The sequence below is a fragment of the Aspergillus lucknowensis genome (assembly GCF_044049455.1).
Source record: "Aspergillus lucknowensis strain CBS 449.75 chromosome Unknown BJX67scaffold_21, whole genome shotgun sequence".
In the NCBI taxonomy this organism is placed as follows: Eukaryota; Fungi; Ascomycota; class Eurotiomycetes; order Eurotiales; family Aspergillaceae; genus Aspergillus; species Aspergillus lucknowensis.
Window position 1 is genome coordinate 1324 of NW_027263565.1, and position 17604 is coordinate 18927.

At 50.5% G+C, this 17604-nt stretch overlaps 6 protein-coding genes across 6 annotated transcripts; 2 read left to right on the plus strand and 4 right to left on the minus strand.

The window, feature by feature from the left end:
• Positions 1 to 939: 939 nt before the first annotated feature.
• rna14 (cleavage polyadenylation factor subunit RNA14) lies at positions 940 to 5079 on the minus strand. Its single transcript, XM_071029127.1, has 6 exons — positions 4850 to 5079; positions 3852 to 4783; positions 3372 to 3803; positions 2299 to 3301; positions 1513 to 2235; positions 940 to 1436 (listed from the first exon to the last, which is right to left on the minus strand). The coding sequence occupies exons 2-6, from the start codon at positions 4731 to 4733 to the stop codon at positions 1420 to 1422; spliced, it is 3057 nt and encodes a 1018-aa protein (XP_070885934.1). The 5' UTR covers positions 4734 to 4783; positions 4850 to 5079; the 3' UTR covers positions 940 to 1419.
• Positions 5080 to 5303: 224 nt separating this feature from the next.
• Positions 5304 to 6313, plus strand: asf1 (nucleosome assembly factor ASF1; the record flags this gene model as incomplete). Its single annotated transcript, XM_071031207.1, has 4 exons — positions 5304 to 5412; positions 5466 to 5505; positions 5556 to 5864; positions 5932 to 6313. The coding sequence occupies 4 exons, from the start codon at positions 5304 to 5306 to the stop codon at positions 6311 to 6313; spliced, it is 840 nt and encodes a 279-aa protein (XP_070885935.1).
• A 420-nt stretch (positions 6314 to 6733) lies between these two features.
• BJX67DRAFT_109049 (putative SNARE-dependent exocytosis protein (Sro7)) lies at positions 6734 to 10748 on the minus strand. The gene is made up of 7 exons (XM_071024292.1): positions 10454 to 10748; positions 10035 to 10374; positions 8399 to 9979; positions 7784 to 8339; positions 7606 to 7727; positions 7261 to 7542; positions 6734 to 7183 (listed from the first exon to the last, which is right to left on the minus strand). Exons 1-7 carry the CDS (start codon positions 10538 to 10540, stop codon positions 7158 to 7160), a joined length of 2994 nt encoding a protein of 997 aa, XP_070885936.1. The 5' UTR covers positions 10541 to 10748; the 3' UTR covers positions 6734 to 7157.
• A 248-nt stretch (positions 10749 to 10996) lies between these two features.
• BJX67DRAFT_381289 (phosphotransferase family protein) lies at positions 10997 to 12043 on the minus strand (the record flags this gene model as incomplete). Its single annotated transcript, XM_071032994.1, has 2 exons — positions 10997 to 11123; positions 11190 to 12043. 2 exons carry the CDS (start codon positions 12041 to 12043, stop codon positions 10997 to 10999), a joined length of 981 nt encoding a protein of 326 aa, XP_070885937.1.
• Positions 12044 to 12990: 947 nt separating this feature from the next.
• Positions 12991 to 13817, minus strand: BJX67DRAFT_381290 (THUMP domain-containing protein; the record flags this gene model as incomplete). Its single annotated transcript, XM_071032995.1, has 4 exons — positions 12991 to 13092; positions 13171 to 13311; positions 13373 to 13587; positions 13643 to 13817. 4 exons carry the CDS (start codon positions 13815 to 13817, stop codon positions 12991 to 12993), a joined length of 633 nt encoding a protein of 210 aa, XP_070885938.1.
• A 634-nt stretch (positions 13818 to 14451) lies between these two features.
• On the plus strand, positions 14452 to 17021 carry BJX67DRAFT_353538 (alpha-keto acid decarboxylase family protein). Its single transcript, XM_071029128.1, has 5 exons — positions 14452 to 14913; positions 14994 to 15074; positions 15148 to 16375; positions 16430 to 16637; positions 16691 to 17021. The coding sequence occupies exons 1-5, from the start codon at positions 14808 to 14810 to the stop codon at positions 16772 to 16774; spliced, it is 1707 nt and encodes a 568-aa protein (XP_070885939.1). The 5' UTR covers positions 14452 to 14807; the 3' UTR covers positions 16775 to 17021.
• Positions 17022 to 17604: the final 583 nt, after the last annotated feature.

Here is a 17604-nt window from a genome sequence, read left to right on the forward strand (position 1 = left end):
TGGCTTCGAAAAGTCGTTGTAATATGGGAGCCAATCCACGAGATCACGCTCGACACGATAGCATCAAAGTGTGGAGCTTGGCTAGCTTCTTCTGCGATGGCGAATGTCGGAGAACCGCTGCGATCAAAGTATTGACCCCTAACCCTGCCGAACTTCTGGACGTCAGTTGAGTGTGCCCGTGGATAGGTGATCACGGATAGAATGGGAATACCAGGAATACGGTACGGTTCGGACAGTACTATGCTACAATAGAGCTTAAGGTAAATGGCAATGGAGGATGAGGGTGCGCTCAGAGTACGGCCGACAAGTAAGAATGAGGGGGCAGACGGGCAATCTGAGAGAATGCCATGGTAGCAGGCTGGCGACGCGAAAGAAAGCATATCGATATAGTAGAGAGAGGAACAACAGCAGACTGGAGATGTTGGGATCTTGGTGCCGCCGCCCTGCCTGTAAGGACGCTTGGGATGCACTTTAAGCTGTCAGCTGGTTATCCCGTGGCCGGGGGACGGGAGCCAGCAACGACTCCCACTTTAAGGAGTGGGGAGATCCCCCTCTTGAGGGGAGGGAACTCCTGATGCGGGAGAGCAAATATCATGAGAACAATGTTAGGGACAGGGCGGGGATTGGAAGCAGAAGGTACATATGCAGCTTATAGGAAAGAAGGCATTTACCAGAAAATGAAAAAGGAATTGGAATATGAGCCCCAAGAAAATCACCATATTCACATAGTATGAGTAATGCTATCTCATGTTACAATGGATTAGCCGCATGAAGGCATATTTGTTCTAGTTTCGCAACACCCCTACCTCCTAGGAAATGTTATACGTCTGGTCTGTGGATGATTCGCGGGAAGAATAGAACTGGTGATAACACAGTGCCAATCCCTCCAGTTCTATACAGTATCCGCCATCTAAGCAGTCAACCGGACAGATTCTCTGTCATCATGATACAGTCGTTAGCGGGAGGTAAGCAGCTTTTGATGCATGGCCCCCTTGAATCTTTCCAGGCAAGGGAGGTTCGTAGAGGGTGGGTCAGTATAGTAGTGTCTTGTAGGATAAACAGACGTCTTGGATGAAGCTTCATCCAACCTAGAGTTTACAAAATAATTTTGAGAGAGACAGTAAAGATTTTAGAAATCAGCTTGGTATCTATCGTTCGTTTTTGGGATCCCACGGTTTTAATTCTGTGTATGTCATGAATAATAATAATACGGTCGACAGAGCCAAAAACGAGTTCCCTGCGAGCGAGATAGCTTGTAGAGACCTGCATAGTAAAGACAGAACGCCACCCCATCCGCGAGATGCAACGGGATGATTGATAAATGCACATACCAGACCACGCCAGGTAAGTAATGTTGAGTGAGATAACCGCCAAGATATGGTTATTCAGCTTATAAATATGGTGCTTGTGGTGGGGATATCATGACCGATAATTTCCTATGGATCCTCACATCAGCTAAACCGCCGCGAATGAGAGTTTGTGAGGAAATAGTGGGAGAGAGAGACGGCATACCGGAGAAAGGCTGTCCTCCTACTGTAGGTTGCCCTGTTCCAAGGCCACGTGCGGATTGAGGCAGAGGAATCTGGGAGATAGATGCCGGCATGTCCAGCCGGCGGATAAGATCAACCATCTTTTCTGCGGAGAATCGCCCCGCATTATATGCTGACGCGGACGGGATAACGCTGAGAAGAAAAACTATGTCGCGAGGAAGCGGGGCAGGAGAGCCGTGGGATCGGTACTGAGACGCAGTCGGTACCTGAAGAGTTGTCTGCGTTCGCTTTTGCTGATCAAACTGCCGCCTCTGAGCTGTCTTGAGTGGTGATTCGCCACGGATAAATTTACGGGGTCGCGACAGATCATCCTCAAAGTCTTCCAGTGGCCTCTTGGGGGATTGTGGAAGGGAAGCTTCTTGATACCTGGAAGCAGGGGTGCCTTGGCGAGACATCACTTGGTCTCCGTGGTATCCAGCTTTTGGTCTTGTCTGGGATGGTGAGATGATTGGTCGGAAAGCTGTAGGGTCGAAGGACGGGGCAGAAAAACGGTGGGCAAATTGCTCCAGCGTTGGATCATCAGGGAACAATTCACGCATGCGATTCTCGAGATTGATGACTTGAACCAAATCACCGTATCTTGACTCGTATTCGTGAAGGAATGAGAAAATGGGTTTGGTCTTTTGTACGTGGTCTGGATTAGAGGCGAGCTTCCTCACCGTCGTCTCAAACACAGCTCGAGCGTCTGGCGGAAAAAAAGTTAACCGTCTATTCGCCATCGCATCGCACATGAAGACCATGAACTTACTAATGACATCGTTAATATCGATTAGATGCTTCAAGTATTCAAGAGCAAAATTCTCATCTTCGGGAAACAGTTTGGCGCCTCGCTCGAATATTTTCGTGGCTGCCGGGTCCTTGTAGCAATGATATTCGATGAGAGCGCTTGCGATGTAGACATCGCTAGTGATGCGACCCCTCTTGCGAGCGTCCGCGAAGACTTGCCGCGATCCAGGGATTTCTCCGGGCTTACCTTTGCCCTGTATACGACGCATTGCGCGCATGAGGGCAATCCAAGCAAATGAAATGGTTTTGGATAGGATTCCTATTTGGATGGAATGCGCATTGCGGACCGCCTCGATTTGGGAATTTTTAGCCGATTCTTTTGCTTTGGCTTCACTCCGATCATCATCATCCTCATCATTCCCCACTGTTGGTTTCTCGGGATTTGATTTCGTGAAAGTTTCTTCGAGGCGCGTAACGTCTTGGATCTCTCGCGTGCGTGCTTTAGAGATCAATTCGTAAAGCGAATCTAATAGCCTGTCGTACGGCTCCCTGACTTTGGTACCTCGTTTGATAGGATCTTGTTCGGACTCCGAAGTGATTTCTAATCTATCCGCGTGCTTGAAAGCGAGCAGACAGCTCTCGGGATTAGCATCAACACCGTTCTTCAGAAATTCGGTTCCTTCCGTCTCCATATTGTTGAGGAAACAGAATTCAGCTGCCTCAAACCAAATTTCGGGCAGAAATCTGAGCGCCATCAGGGCTTGCTTGTAGACGTAGACTACACGAGTTTTGTACGCAGTTAGATCTTCCTCCTTTAGAACGAGTGGATCTCCTCTCTCCCAGCTGACCCAGCGCTTCCAGATCTCTACCTGCTGCAGGAACTCGGTATCACCTTCAGAGCCAGGTACAGGAGGCAGTCTGGGAAACGTAGTTCGGTTGAGATCTCGTGTGATATTTTGCAACTCGACATAGGAACTGCGAGCGGTCATATAGGCGGGAGATTGCTCCTGAAGAAACTTGCGGCCCTGAATGCGCCAGAAAACAAGTAGGAAAGATTAGTGAAAGTTCAAAAGAAGGAAGTGTGTTTTCACTTGCCGTAAGTTTGTTCAGGCCCATCTCAAACTGATCATATTCTTTCCAAAAAGTATTGAGTGCCTGCATTGGTACGCAGATGGCTCTCTGGTACGCCTTTCGAAGTAAATCCATTTTCTGCTGGTCTTGCCAGCCAGAGCCCCCAACATTTCCTGGCCCGGAGCGAATGAACTGAACGTAATCTGTCCAGATAGATCCGGAATCCTTGTCCATTCCGATATGTTTAATGGCAAGGTCATAAGCAGACGAGATAATTCGCCGCGCCTGCCCAGTTGTGTCTGTTGATAGCGGATTACGCCGCCGAACGTAGTCCAGATATACCGTCCAAAGCTGAACTGCTGGGATAGTGAGGAGCGTTCGATTGAATATCTGCTCTAGGCGGAATAGCTCGTTGAGCTCAGACTCCATGGCTGCGTATGATACCCACACTTCGGCCTAGATATCGTGAGCCTTGACGCGCACGAGAATGTGATATTTACTTACGCAAAGCGGAAACACCTTCAAGAACCTTTCGTAGACGCCTCGAGCACTATCGATCCTATTGCGACTTCTGTGCTCATTAATCAGCTCGAGCCAGGCAGGGATGTCACCACGAGGATCTTCTTGGATTCTGTCTTCCAGGATCCCCACTCGATCATGGGGTAGGCGTCCTTTAGGGGCGGACGGAGGGTCCGCCGTAGGAGTGGCTGTAACGCTCTCTCGCGCGGTTTCGGGCTGCAAAGAGGTACGTGAGTTGTACAGGTTCTGACCTAATGTCGCAGACCCATCATTTTTAGAAGCGACAGGAACAGAAGGAAAGGGGCTATTAGGAACATTCTTCGCGCTGGCAGAGGCCTGCCCAGCTTCAACAAATGATACATCAGGGGTATAAGTAGCTTCATTTGCATTTCCTGGAATGGGCTGCGAAGGTATAGTATTCATCTCCTCGACACCTAGTACAACTGGTGGCTCATATTCCGCATCCCCAGTGTCATCCTCATCCTCATCCTCGACCACAAACCCTCCGATAGTTCTGGCTTTTGACTGAACTGCGATGCCGGGAACCAGTATTGACGTTGAAGCCTGGGACTCAAGTCGTGAAGACGGCTGGGAGGGATAACCACTACCAGTTGAGTGACGAGGGTCCGTTTCTTGTGGCAGCGAAATCTTGGGGTGGGAGTCTGGGACACGGGTATCTGAAGAAACATTTTCGCTAGGATTTGAATCTTCATCGGGAGGGGTATATTGCTCTTGAAGTGTACTTGAGGGATCATATTCATCCGAATCTGAGGCATTCGCATCCTGATCCGCTGGATGGCTGTTTGTGGGGTCTGCGTTCATTGCCTGTTCCTGAAAGAAGGCATTTTCGGCCTCATCTTCAGCCATGTGAGGTGTTATGGGTTTGAGAGGCGACTAAAGGTACAAAACGGGAAAACCTGTCATCTGCAGTCAGAGGGTCTAAACTTGAATCGATAATTGAAGTTGATGGCAGGAACACCCACCACGGAGAAGCTGGATTGTTAAGCTAAAGGAAGGGCAAAAGGAAGAATAGCCGTTTGATGTGACAAGACGTGGGGGGAGTTGTGGCCAGGAGGGTTTGCTTTTGCCGTGTGGTCGTGAGCTGCCTTGAAGATGCGCAGAGGCTGCAGCTCAATCCAGATCACGTGATAAAGGCGGTGGGACACTGAGGCGCGAAGATGCTGCGTTGTGCTGCACGCGGCACGCGTCGTCCGTCCCTCCTTCTCAGGTTGACTGTTGAATATTCATCCGCCAGCTGCATCCATTCCCCTTGATGGAAATCTTTCCTTAACCTTTCCCCCTTAAGTCCTGCATGCAGCGCCTCCTACCGTTGACTTAAACATTCTCTCCCGCCCATTTTCTACCCGTAACCATCCGAATTCTTTCACCACTCCACCGTTGCAGATACCACTAAAATCGCGCCACATCGTTACCGTCATGTCGGTTGTTTCTCTTCTTGGGGTCAAAATCCTCAACAACCCTGCCCAATTTCTCTCTTCCTATCAGTTTGAGATTACCTTTGAATGTCTTGAGCAGCTTCAAAAGGGTGAGCCACGGCCGTTCTTTCGTGATGGCTGCCTCGCTAATTTGGGATTCCAGACCTGGAATGGAAACTAACCTACGTTGGTTCCGCTACTTCGTGAGCAACTCGAACCGTTGGTTGGATGTGGTCATAGCTAACTTTTCTAGGTCTGAGTACGATCAAGAGCTTGATTCCCTTCTTGTTGGCCCTATTCCTGTCGGCGTCAACAAGTTCATCTTCGAAGCGGATCCTCCAGATCTCAGACGCATCCCTACTTCGGAGATTCTTGGTGTGACTGTGATTCTCCTTACCTGTAGTTACGATGGTAGAGAGTTCGTCCGTGTCGGCTACTACGTGAACAATGAATACGATTCCGAGGAGCTCACTACTGACCCCCCTGCCAAACCTATTATTGAGCGAATCCGTCGTAATATCCTCGCCGAAAAACCCAGAGTGACTAGATTTGCTATCAAATGGTAGGAGTATCTTCTACATACATTTGAACTGGAGGGAAAAGCTTGCTAATCGCGACTCATTATCTAGGGACTCTGAGGAATCTGCTCCGGCCGAATACCCACCAGAGCAACCAGAGGCGGACGTTCTGGAGGACGATAGTGCTGCTTACGGTGCTGAGGAAGTAGAGCTTGAGAGTGCCCTCGTAAGAGAGCTTGAAGAAGCAGAGAAGGAAGAGCCAGCGAAAGGCGAAGACCACGAAATGGAAGGCGCGGATAACCACGAAGAGGACATCTCTGACGCGGAGAGCGAGGATATTGAAGACGAGAGTGACGACGACGACGACGATATCGACGAAGAAGAGGGCGGGGATGCCGACGAGGACGTCGAAATGGGCGATGATACAGAGCCGAAAGACGACAACAGCAACCCTACTGAGCACCACCCTCAGCAGGAAGTCATGGTTCATTGAACTCTTGCATCAGACTTCTAGCTTCGTGCCACTTTTTTGACCATTTTATCAGTCGAATGGTTTCACGATTAATTGCCACGCTTTTACGATTCCTCTATATATCGCCGATTATTACACTCCCGCTAGCTAGTTTTTGTACGCAACTTTAGGATAATAGAGCAAGAACAATAAAGAAAAAACAGACTATCCACACTATCGGGTTACCACTCCGCAAGCTCACAGGAAGCAATCGACAAAGGACGGATGGAACTCACCCACGGCAACTCATTCACAGCGCTCTTCCTTGGGGTGGTTTGGAGAGCAAGACAAGGAGGGGTGTTCCGCTGAGGAGTCATGGTAGGCAATGTGCATACCGCCTCCAAGTCATCTGCAAGACTCACGCGGATATTCCACCCCCACAGATTTCAAAACACGGGAGTAAAAAACAGTCTCATGCTGGGCGTCAACACACTCAAACGGAGGCAAGGGGGTAGGAAGTGAACCGGAGCGGAGCTTCCTTTCGAGTTCGGTCACCGCTACTTTCCGGTTTCCTGGCCGTGCAGGTGCCTACTGCTGCCGGGAACCCAATAGGCATGCATATGCCTTTCCCAAGGCGAGGAAGGGAGGTGTCGTGAGGTTAGCTCGATATGCCTGATCCACAGGGCGGTCCAATGCGAGATCTGTGTAAAGGTCTGGTGGACTTAGGTTGATTACAACGGGGGTTAGGGCTCGCACATACGGCTTTTATGGGTCTTTAGGGAGTCATGGGAAGTATCCATGGATGTTACTTGATAGATCGTACAAGGGTTGGAATGCGCAGTGAAGGAATCTTGAAACGGGGTTCATACGGAGAAGACTAAACAGTCTAGAAACCAAATTTCGATCCTAGAGCTGTTTATTATTAGTATGCTTGTTTTCCAATTCGAATGACTGAAAAGATAACTATGGGGCTTCTGCGGTGCACTTACCACCCAGCACTGCCTTCTTCTTCTGGTTCTGGACGTACTTGTCAACGTCGCGAGCCCACCCATTGCTCGTTTCCTCTAATCTATCCATGCTGTCACTGGCGAATCCAAGTCTCTCGGTGCGCTCTTGGACTTGACGAGTCATATAGGCTAGATACCCTTCCTCGTTGCTGTTCTGTCGCGCTGGTGGCGTTCGTCCTTCCCTAGCAGCGCGTCGGCGCTCTTGCTCGTCTAAGCGCATCTGCTCTAACATTCGCTTTGATGGCGGGCGATCGGGCCCTCCGACTATGGGGGGATTGTTAGTTCGCACTAGCGTGTAGCGGACAAAAGGGGGAAGAGACAACACACTTAGAATATCCATATCGGCCGGCGAGATATACTGAGTACCAGAAAGCCATTGGATATTGGTAATCGTGGGTCGCGGAGGGACGGCCACTTCTGGGTTGAAAAGCTGGTCCTCTGAAGGCCGCCTGTAGACATCAATTAGACGCATAATGGCACGGCGTGACCGGCATAGTCAACTTACAGCTCAGTACCGGCGCCCCAGACATCGAATAGACCTATCTCGGACGGACTGGACCAGACCATGACAGTCCCGTGAGGGGACACAGTAGACGAGGAAAGGCGACTCATATCCGCTTTATGGCTAATCTTGCTGCAACCGATCTCTTTCAAACCGGGAATAGAGAACGCCCTGACATTTCCATCTCCAAAAAGCCCCACCAAACTACAGCCTCGGCCATGAATGGTGACAACGGAGGCAAAATCGCAGAGGTAATCGTCCCAGGAGCGATGCGCTCCCTTGGACGTGGCAGGCTTGAAGATCCTGCAGCCGGTGGTAGTTACAGCAACGACTGCACCAGGGATTCTGGTGCCATTCCTTAATCCCCCAAACGCATCCCCTGTGGCTAGTGCTAAAGTGCCATCGTCCGCGTTGATGGGAGTAATACTGATGACTTTGTCGTCCAATGATACTACCCCAGCGAACGAGGCTACGTACGCTCCGCTGCTCGACGGTAGGATCTTGAAGGTGGCCAAGTTGCCTCTGCTTGTGCCGACAAAGCAACAAATACTTGAATATTCTATTTGGACATGATTAGCATGATAAATTATTTGCCAGATTCCGAGCAAAATGTCTTACCTTCTCCCTCGAGAGTCAGGATACCGAACTCAATACTCGTAGGGACTTCGGCAGGACCCTGCCCGTGACTGCGAGACTTGAGAAAACTGCTTCGCTTGTTTTGTTTAGCCAACTCTGATAGATTTGCTGCGTGGATAACGGCTGGCCCACGTAGGTCGATAATGGCAATACTGCCGCCTTCAAATCCTGCGGCAACGAATCCTATCGGGCTATGTTTCAACGCAGTCACTGACCCTTGCTGCATATTTAAAAGGGTCAGAGGTAAAAGGCCCGTCTTCAGCCCGGGATCGACTCTATGCGTGATATTGGTCAGCTCTCCTGGGCGATTGTCGCCTCCAAGACGCTCCTCCTGACCAAATTGCTGGTTATTGCCCCATCGGAATATTGCGATTTCGCCGCTCGCGAGGCCAATCGACAGTTCACCGCTCGAGCCTCCAAGAGACATCTCTGTAACGTTAATGTTGCGCACACGTCCAACGGCGCGGGCTAGATCCACCTGGATCGATTCCGAGTTCTCAATCTCATCATTGTGACCGACATCCCAGAGCCGAACAGTACCATCTGCATGTGCTGCCGTCACTACATTGCGGTTCTCTAGTCGTTTGAGCTGTTTCTTTGCCTCCGCGCCACCCAGAACGAACTTTGGGCCTTGAGATCTCCGCTCCTTCAATCCTAGCCAAGAACCACGATCCACCGGAGTTAGAGTGATTTTGTTCACGAAAGGATGGATTAGCGACAGCGAGGGTGGGAGCATATTCGTAGGTGAAATAGGATGTCCACTTGGGAAGCTCAATGTGATCAATTCACCGGAGGACAGAAGAGCGATTACCGCAATAGGGTCATGAGCGCCTGCATAGTAGGGAGTAGTGCGAGGAATGAGACAAAAGCTGACGACCTCGGCGCCTGGGGGGATTGGAAGCTCCGCGTAACGTTTCGGCTTTTCCAGATAAGACGAGATCACTGCCCAAGAAGATGTCTGATAATTAGGAGTCGGTCCCAGGTCTAGGAAGATAAGGTTCTTGTTTGGCTCGTCCTTTGCCTTGCCACCGGCAATTATGAGACCACTGTCATCTCCATTTGCCTTCACACACCACGCGATGTCGGAAATAGGGTCTTTAACACCGACTATTGACTCTGAGGTAGCAGGCCGTTCAGGAAGGACGCCTGGTTGGTCGACGTTGGGTGTGAAAATAGACCTAGCTAATAACTTGCGACCGTCCTTTGAGTCCCAGAAGACTAGAGTGTTATCTTCATGGACAGTGAGTATAAATATCCCGTTTGGGTGCCATAAAGCTCTGGTCAATCTCGGCTTCCGCAAGTCCCTTGATGGAACGTCGCCATTGCCTCCTAGAGCGCCAGGTGGTACTTCATACTCAAAGTACTTCTGTGCAACGTTCTGTTTGAAAGAGAATACTACCGCCCCATCCGGATACCCGATGAGAACCTTTCCGATATCACGGGGTGAAAAAGCTAGGCTAACGACCGGACAAAGTCGGGATCTTGAATTGCGCTGCGCCCATAGGTTGGGTATCTTGAACGGCGTCATGGTTTCCCGGTCAAGGTCGTAGGCGATGACCTCGCCTTTGACTGTGGTTAGCAAACGAAGCTATATCTCCTCTAGTAGAGGGCACGATACCGTTCTGTAAGCCGATGAACGCATAGTCAAGAGTGGGGTCCGTGAGCAACGCGCTAGCATGGCTCGGGGGTGCGTAGGAGACAAGTAATTGCTTCGTTTCGAGAGAATAGATGCTTATTTCGCTTTTTGTGTCGACGCTGACAAGCTTGTCGGCGCAAAACTGAATGAATTTTGCAGACGCCTTCCGAGGCAAGGAAAAGGTGACTGATACGCGTCCCTGGCCGAAAACGTAGATCTGGCCCAGGCCGAACTGAGTCTCACTGGTCCCGACTGCAAGAAGAGATTGGACCGGGTCGTATGCGAGAGCGCTGATTCGGGAATTTATCCCACACTTCGCTTTCTACACGAGAAGGCTTGTTAGATGTCGTGGTCGTCGCGAAACAGAAGAAAAGCTGGTGCCTGAGCGGGCTGAGACATACATCGTCGATGTCGAACAGTTCTGGCGACAACGTGCCAGAAAAGTCTTTCTGGATGCCAGCTTGCTTTCCCCTGAGCAAATGAGCCATTTCCTTCGGTTAGATGCTGCAAAGCTGTGGGGGTTGGAACGACTCGGGAAGTATGGGGAGCAGGGGATGATTAAATCATGGTCGTCCAGCGGTGCGGAGCGGAAACCCCACCCACACCTTGGGACGATCGCTGACGGCATGGCTGGCGCCCGCCCCGCCCTTGGCTGGTGGTGGATGCTTTCGGAGGGGATCTCGAATTCTCGAATTGGATGGCTGGAGAACAGAGCATGAGAATTGAAACGCTTGCCATCCCTGAGTATTTGGCTTTTCCATTCTTGGAGTTACAAGAAAATACCCGTGGTTGGTCTCAGAATGTGAGAAACTCGTTGTGGGTCTATCAGGCAGTAATGCCCTCTATCAGGTTTTCTAGTAAAAACAGCCCCAGACGCAGACGCGGCGAACTCGAATGCCTTACTTTCAAGGCAATCTTATGCCTTCTTTTACCGCAGGGCACCATCAGACAATTGCCATCCTCGCCAGCGTCGTCATCAGTTGTCGTCTCACGTCGATCTCAGTGACTACGTCTTGATTCTTTCGGTAATATTGCAGGACGATACTGTGCACAGAGCGATAGCAGGAATACCTAGACAGAGAGTCAAGAGAGCATTAGGATGAGATTTGCCCCTCTTGCAAGCACGGTTATACGTACAGAAGCTGCCGTGTTTGTCCGGACGGGCACTTTGTATAGCCGGATCCAAACCCATCTAGCACTGAGGATGACGGATTCTCAAAGATCTTTGCCATGTATACATCCCCCCAGACTGCCGTACCTAAGCCTGAAATCCCACATATCCGTTTGCTCGCCGGATCCACGAATACCTGCGACGCGTGACCGAAATCAATCACTACTAGTCGCGGCACCAATACCTCATCCAACACCGGCGCTAGCCGGGTAATTTGATGTCTTATTTCGCCATAGGGAAGATTGATAAAGACATCTTCCGAGTCCCGAAGTATACCCTCGAAAAGGCCGAGGAAGGCATCGCGCCAGGATTGTGTCCCGCCGGCGCTAGCTACCTGTCCAAGGCCTCCGAACGAGCCGGACACATGTTGTGCAATTCGTTTTACCAAGAGGCCTAGACTCCTGTCGACAGCCTTCCGCTCTTGAGAAGTGAGGTAAGCCTCTACTTCTTTGAGGGTTGGACCCGGGATATGACGGCGGATGAGAAGAGAAGGCCCGAGTAAGTCCCCTAGCGGATCGTAATGAAAGATCTGCGGGATGCATGGTATCGTGTTTTGATTCAGGAGGAAAAGCACCCGTGCTTCTGTGTCTAGCAAGATATGCTCACGACGGAGGAGCGGCGTCGTGGGCTTCGGCGAGCATTTCAGCAGTAATTGAGTCTCGTTCGATAATTGTACTAGGTAGAGAGAATGAAGGTGACCAGCTAATGGATGGATTCCGGCGACATGTACTGGGAGTAAGTAGTGTTTCTGGAGAACTGAGGCCAGTTTCTCAGACACTTCTGATTCTATGTCAGGAGACGCCGGCAGGAGAGGGGCCATGATGAGATGACAAGGCGTGCGCAATACAAGGAGGATGTTCATGTGGGACGATTGTTCCTCATTGTCAAGAGAAGAGCAGAAGTCATAGGGGTCACGAGGGGCAAGTAGGATCATTATTGTCAACAAAGGCTCCAATTTACTGGGAAGGGGGCCAGAAGGTGAGTTGAAGAAAGATTAAATCCATCATCTTGAGCAAAAATCAACATTATAATTCTTGTGTCAGTAATGATAACGACGTCCAGCCAGTCTCAATCTTCTGTAAGCGAAGAATACTTGCAGGACACGGCAGGAGTATTACGCAAAACCAGGCGCCAGGGCCCCGAGAAGGGCAAAGCACTGGGGATCTTCATGCTGTTGTATAAACGACGGGACGAGGATTGGGAGGCAACCGAAGGCTTTCATTGTGGGCTTGTTGTCAATCCTTGAAAACATCAGAAATTCGCGTATGCATCCCAGTCTGAGAAAGGTGCGAATGAAAAGGAGTGGATTGGCCCAATCAGAAGGGTTCCTTGCCGAAGCAGAAGCGGTTCAGTTGGATCCGACGTTCCGTCGCTGCGCTCCTGGGCTCTATGGAGTCCCGGGCGCCACTTTGCAACAGAAACTTTGGTAAGATTTCTTTCATCCTGATTTTGGACGCTCAAGGGGCTAGCTGGATTGGGAGAAGCGTTGCGACTGGATTGGGGGTCTCATCGCTGGGTGGCTGACATGGCCTTCATCATTTGGATGATCGTTCGGAAACAAAATCATGCTGGCTGCTCAAAACCTTAAAATCACGGACCTTTATCACATTTGGGGTGTGCCTCCAGAGCGTACAAAGCGTGGGAAGTGGGTCGCGATAAGGGACCGAAATAACAGCCTTGACGTCCTGTCCCCTCTCAACTGTATCCCTGCTGGGCTTCGATTTCAACAATTTCTCTCGAAAGGCACCGGGCAATTGCAAATTTCGGTCACTGAGGTTGTGCCTCTGAATTCGGGTTGTAAAGCTCAGCCAGGTTATATCGTTTTAACTTGTCATAATCGCTCCCAGCAACGCTCATACTCATGACGTTCTGTACAGCGGTCAGCAACAACTGGGAGTCTTCTCGACGACGCATTGCTTGCTGATATATGAGGTTTAGGGGACATACTTGAACCACATCAACCAGTATGATCAAATCATAGTTCTTCAGATCAACCGGGTGCTCGGGTCCCACGACGTCCGCGACTGTCTTTATGATGAAGTCCCTGTTGAATTTCTTGTTGCCTCTTATCGAAGGACGAATTGCATACTATAGTTGGAAAGTGACCGTTAGTTCAGATTACTCACTCATTTGGAATCTGGCGGCGGACCTTCTTCGGCGGGCCCCCGGAGTGAAAATGGGGCTTGAGGATGTCTCGAGCAAAAGATTCTAACTCAACGCTGAGAGTCTTTCGAATGGAGCGCGCAGGCGTTAGTCGTTGAATATAGCGGCTGCGCTTCTTGCCTGGGTTGGCTTGCGCATCAAGACAAATTTCATGTGCTAGCTTTTCCGGATCGACTGACTTGTTGAATCGCACGAACAACACTGAAACCATTAGGATCAGTGATATTGCGTCTTGACTAAGAAAAGATCTACAGACGGCAGGGAAGGTCAAACTTGACAGCCTCAAACAAAGACGACTTTGCCGACTTTGTTGCGCCTGAATTCAAGCCTTCGATTTCTTTCTTGATTTGGGCCTCGATGTCGGCTTCATCCGAGTCAGATTCATTCTGGTTCGCACCGTCATCGGACCTGCCAACATTCTGATTGAACATACGTATCAGGACATATTACTATTGTTTGGGAAGACCGCCACCCTCGAATTCATCCTCCTCAACCGGTGGGAACTTACTTGAGTGAGGAAATCAACCACTTCTGCAGCGCACTTGGTTTCTCTTCCCATTTCGCAGGTTACAAACATCCCCCAGTCCCCGGTCTCGATACTGGATCGTGGGGTCTGAGCCTGAGCTTTTTGCCATTTCCTACCTCCCTATATGACGCGTGAGATAATCTATTGTAGCAGCCGGTGAATCTAAAACCATTCAAAGCCGATGGAGCGGAACAAACTTGGGTGGGCGGACCTTTCTTTTCTTTTGTGGCTGGCTCGAGGGGTCTTCGGACATTCTTCTCTTCCCACTGTCGGCCATTCAGAAATACAATTGACTGCGAGAGAGAGTGTGTGTGTTTCAGCCGGAGTTTGGCAGGTTCATGGAGGCTATATGCTTTCGGTGCTTTTCCTCTCGGATCCGGAGTGATGTTCCGCAATCCTTGATGACCAAGAGCGAAAATGGTGTGCAGTTGACTTCGGGACCTCAATTCTGGATGTCCGCCCGTCTTGGTTTAGCGTGGGTCGGCGACTGGGCCTTCTTTGAAGCTCCCAAAACCATCAATGCTTCTTACATCCGTGGTTCCCAGGCAATGCGGTTCCTGATTCTCTGAGAGGCCCATCGGTTCATCATCATGGGCCCTTACCCAGGGCACTCATAGGCTCCGCCCTACAGCACTCCCGGCCCAGCATGGCGCGAGCCGATCTGGCCTCAACACATGACATCACCTTGGGGCTTTCATGACGTACAACCTTTAATGTAGTCCTCCCCATGGCTGCGCTCAAGGGCATTATAAAGGATTTCTGCGAGCAACTTGCGTTCAATCATCGCCGGTGTGTCCCGAGTCCAACTGTGCATCCTGCCCGCCCAGCTTGTTTTCCCTTTTTGCCCCTGTAACACGAGCTTTCACCACGACCCTTTCCCCGCTGAACCATCGACATGACCGACATCAGAACGAGGGAGCTTCGCAGACCTGTAGACGTTGCCGAATACCTCTTTCGCCGGCTGCACGAGGTCGGGATTCGTTCAGTTCATGGTGTTCCGGGTAAGCCTATCATTGCGGGCTTCATGAGACGATCGATGGGTTGCTTATTTTTGAGCCGTCGCTAATGTTGTTCTATCTAGGAGACTATAATCTTGTTGCGCTTGATTATATGTCTCAGTGTGGGCTTCGCTGGGTAGGTAACTGCAATGAGCTCAATGCGGGTATGTATTGTCGGTCTTATGACCGCGAGCAAGACTCCTAGAGGCATTGGAGGCTTCTAACGTTTATCGCAAGGCTACGCTGCGGACGGATATGCTCGCGTGAACGGAATAGCTGCGCTAGTCACTACCTTCGGAGTCGGAGAGCTCTCAGCCATTAATGCGATTGCGGGATCATACTCTGAATTTGTTCCCGTCATCCATATTGTTGGTCAGCCTCATACCAGGTCACAGAAGGACGGGATGCTACTACATCACACTTTGGGTAATGGCGACTATAATGCATTCGCATCAATGAGTTCGGGAATATCAACAACCATGGCACGGTTGAACGAACCGCATGAAATTGCGACTCTTATTGACAATGCAATTCGTGAATGTTGGATTCGCAGTAGACCCGTCTACATCACGCTTCCCACAGATATGGTGTCAAGGAAGATTGAGGGGGAAAGGCTCGAAACCTCTATTGACCTTTCGCAGCCTCCTAATGACCCCGAGAAAGAAGATTATGTGGTTGAAGTTGTGCTTAAGTATTTGCACGCGGCGCAGAGGCCGGTCATTCTGGTAGACGCATGCGCCATCCGCCATCGAGTGCTTGAGGAAGTGCACGACTTGGTAGAGTCATCTGGGTTACCCACATTTGTGGCCCCGATGGGCAAGGGCGCTGTTAATGAAACTCACAGATGTTATGGTGGTGTATACGCGGGGACTGGGTCTAACCCTGGAGTCCGCGAGCAGGTCGAATCTTCGGATCTTATCCTCAGCATTGGTGCCATTAAGTCCGACTTTAACACGGCCGGTTTCTCGTACCGTACAGGACAGCTGAACACCATCGATTTTCACAGCACTTATGTGCGCGTACGGTACTCTGAATACCCCGATATCAATATGAAGGGAGTTTTACGCAAAGTCATCCAACGGATGGGGCCCCTTCAGCGCAACGCGGTCCAACGTATCTCAAACACACTCCCGGGGCAGGAGCAAGGCTCAAGCGAGCAAACAGTCACTCACGCGTGGTTGTGGCCGACCGTGGGACAGTGGCTACAAGAAAATGATATTGTCATTACCGAGACAGGAACCGCAAACTTTGGGATCTGGGATACCCGCTTCCCGTCCGGGGTCACAGCCATAAGTCAAGTCCTCTGGGGTAGTATCGGCTACTCAGTCGGTGCTTGTCAAGGTGCGGCTTTGGCGGCAAAGGAACAAGGCAACCGTCGAACGGTGCTATTCGTTGGTGACGGGAGCCTGCAGCTTACTTTGCAGGAAGTCAGCACTATGATTAGGAATAACCTCAACCCAATTATGTGAGTTCACTTATTATGCTCACTGTATTCCCAGAAAGCGCTGACGTGGAGAAGTTTCGTTATCTGCAATGAAGGATATACCATTGAGCGATATATTCATGGATGGGACCAAAGCTACAATGACATCCAGGCTTGGGACATTAAGGGCATACCAATTGCATTTGGGGCAAAGGACAGATACAAGGGGTATAGGGTTACCGCACGGGACGAGCTTACAAAACTCTTTGCTGATAAGACCTTCTGCTCGGCTCCGTATTTGCAGGTAAGTTGCACCATCTTGCCAACCGAGATTCGTTCAGTGCTAATTCCTCGAAGTTGGTTGAGCTTCATATGCCTCGCGAGGATGCTCCTGCCGGCCTCAAGGTAACAGCTAGAGAAACGGCGACAAGAAATAAATAGGAACCACAAATCGGGAACCTCTGTGCGAAATATTGTCTTTCTCAATTACCAAACATAGTGATTTCCATGAAATGAGCAGAACTCTCTGTTCCCATAGCCCCAAACACATTGTTCGGTCCTGTCGCGGCCTCATCATCGGACGCGAGAAAACGAGTTTTTGGAAGTAAATGAGTCCCGAAGTCACGAAACTGGTGTTCGAAATGCCTTGCCGGATAATCAATTGGACTGGCCAGCCTGGGCTGTCGCTTGCCTTTCAGAGAAGAGACGACCGTCCAGCCGTCTTGGCGTTTTAGGTTCACTGGTGGTTCTCAAAACCACGTGAGTGCAAATGTGCCCAGGCGCTGAGGCCGTCAACGCATCCATCTCTCAAGTTGTTGGGCTGGACCTCAACAGGCTTTCTGATTATTATCACGGGAAATCCTGTCCCAGTCGGCAAGCGCTTGATTCATCCATGGTCCAGTCGGCTGGTGAGCTGTTGTAACCTTCCCGAGCTTCTCGCGCTCCCATCCACGCGGTACGTCTGCTCGCCCTTGTGCCTTTCGCGCAGCCCCCTCTCATCGCATGGTTCAGGTTCTTACAGCCACGAATCATCACGTTTCTGGACCATACTAGCAAGTTACGCTTATACGCATATTCTCATAGACTGGCTTCTTTGCACCCGCTCGATCGCTCCGTGCTTGTGGGCTGGCACTCACTCCCCTCAACCATCTTGAGTTCGAAACCGTAATAGATCTCCATGAAGCCACTCGCCCAGGCAGTCTGTCTCCATTAGGCAGTTCGCATGTGAGAGAAACATTAAATTTGGTGGACGACGACGAAGCGTTTAATGA

What these genes read in the sequence shown, in the direction of transcription:
- rna14 (XM_071029127.1), bottom strand. Translation starts at nt 4,733, where the DNA reads ATGGCTGAAGATGAGGCCGAAAATGCCTTCTTTCAGGAACAGGCAATG. An exon ending in TGGGCCTGAACAAACTTACG is followed by an intron (nt 3,302 to 3,371) that starts GCAAGTGAAAAC and finishes TGGCGCATTCAG; the next exon opens with GGCCGCAAGTTTCTTCAGGA. An exon ending in CGATATTAACGATGTCATTA is followed by an intron (nt 2,236 to 2,298) that starts GTAAGTTCATGG and finishes TTTTTCCGCCAG; the next exon opens with ACGCTCGAGCTGTGTTTGAG.
- BJX67DRAFT_109049 (XM_071024292.1), bottom strand. Translation starts at nt 10,540, where the DNA reads ATGGCTCATTTGCTCAGGGGAAAGCAAGCTGGCATCCAGAAAGACTTT. An exon ending in GGCCGATATGGATATTCTAA is followed by an intron (nt 7,543 to 7,605) that starts GTGTGTTGTCTC and finishes ATCCCCCCATAG; the next exon opens with TCGGAGGGCCCGATCGCCCG. An exon ending in GAAGAAGGCAGTGCTGGGTG is followed by an intron (nt 7,184 to 7,260) that starts GTAAGTGCACCG and finishes AATAATAAACAG; the next exon opens with CTCTAGGATCGAAATTTGGT.
- BJX67DRAFT_353538 (XM_071029128.1), top strand. Translation starts at nt 14,808, where the DNA reads ATGACCGACATCAGAACGAGGGAGCTTCGCAGACCTGTAGACGTTGCC. An exon ending in TTCAGTTCATGGTGTTCCGG is followed by an intron (nt 14,914 to 14,993) that starts GTAAGCCTATCA and finishes TGTTCTATCTAG; the next exon opens with GAGACTATAATCTTGTTGCG. An exon ending in GCTCGGCTCCGTATTTGCAG is followed by an intron (nt 16,638 to 16,690) that starts GTAAGTTGCACC and finishes AATTCCTCGAAG; the next exon opens with TTGGTTGAGCTTCATATGCC.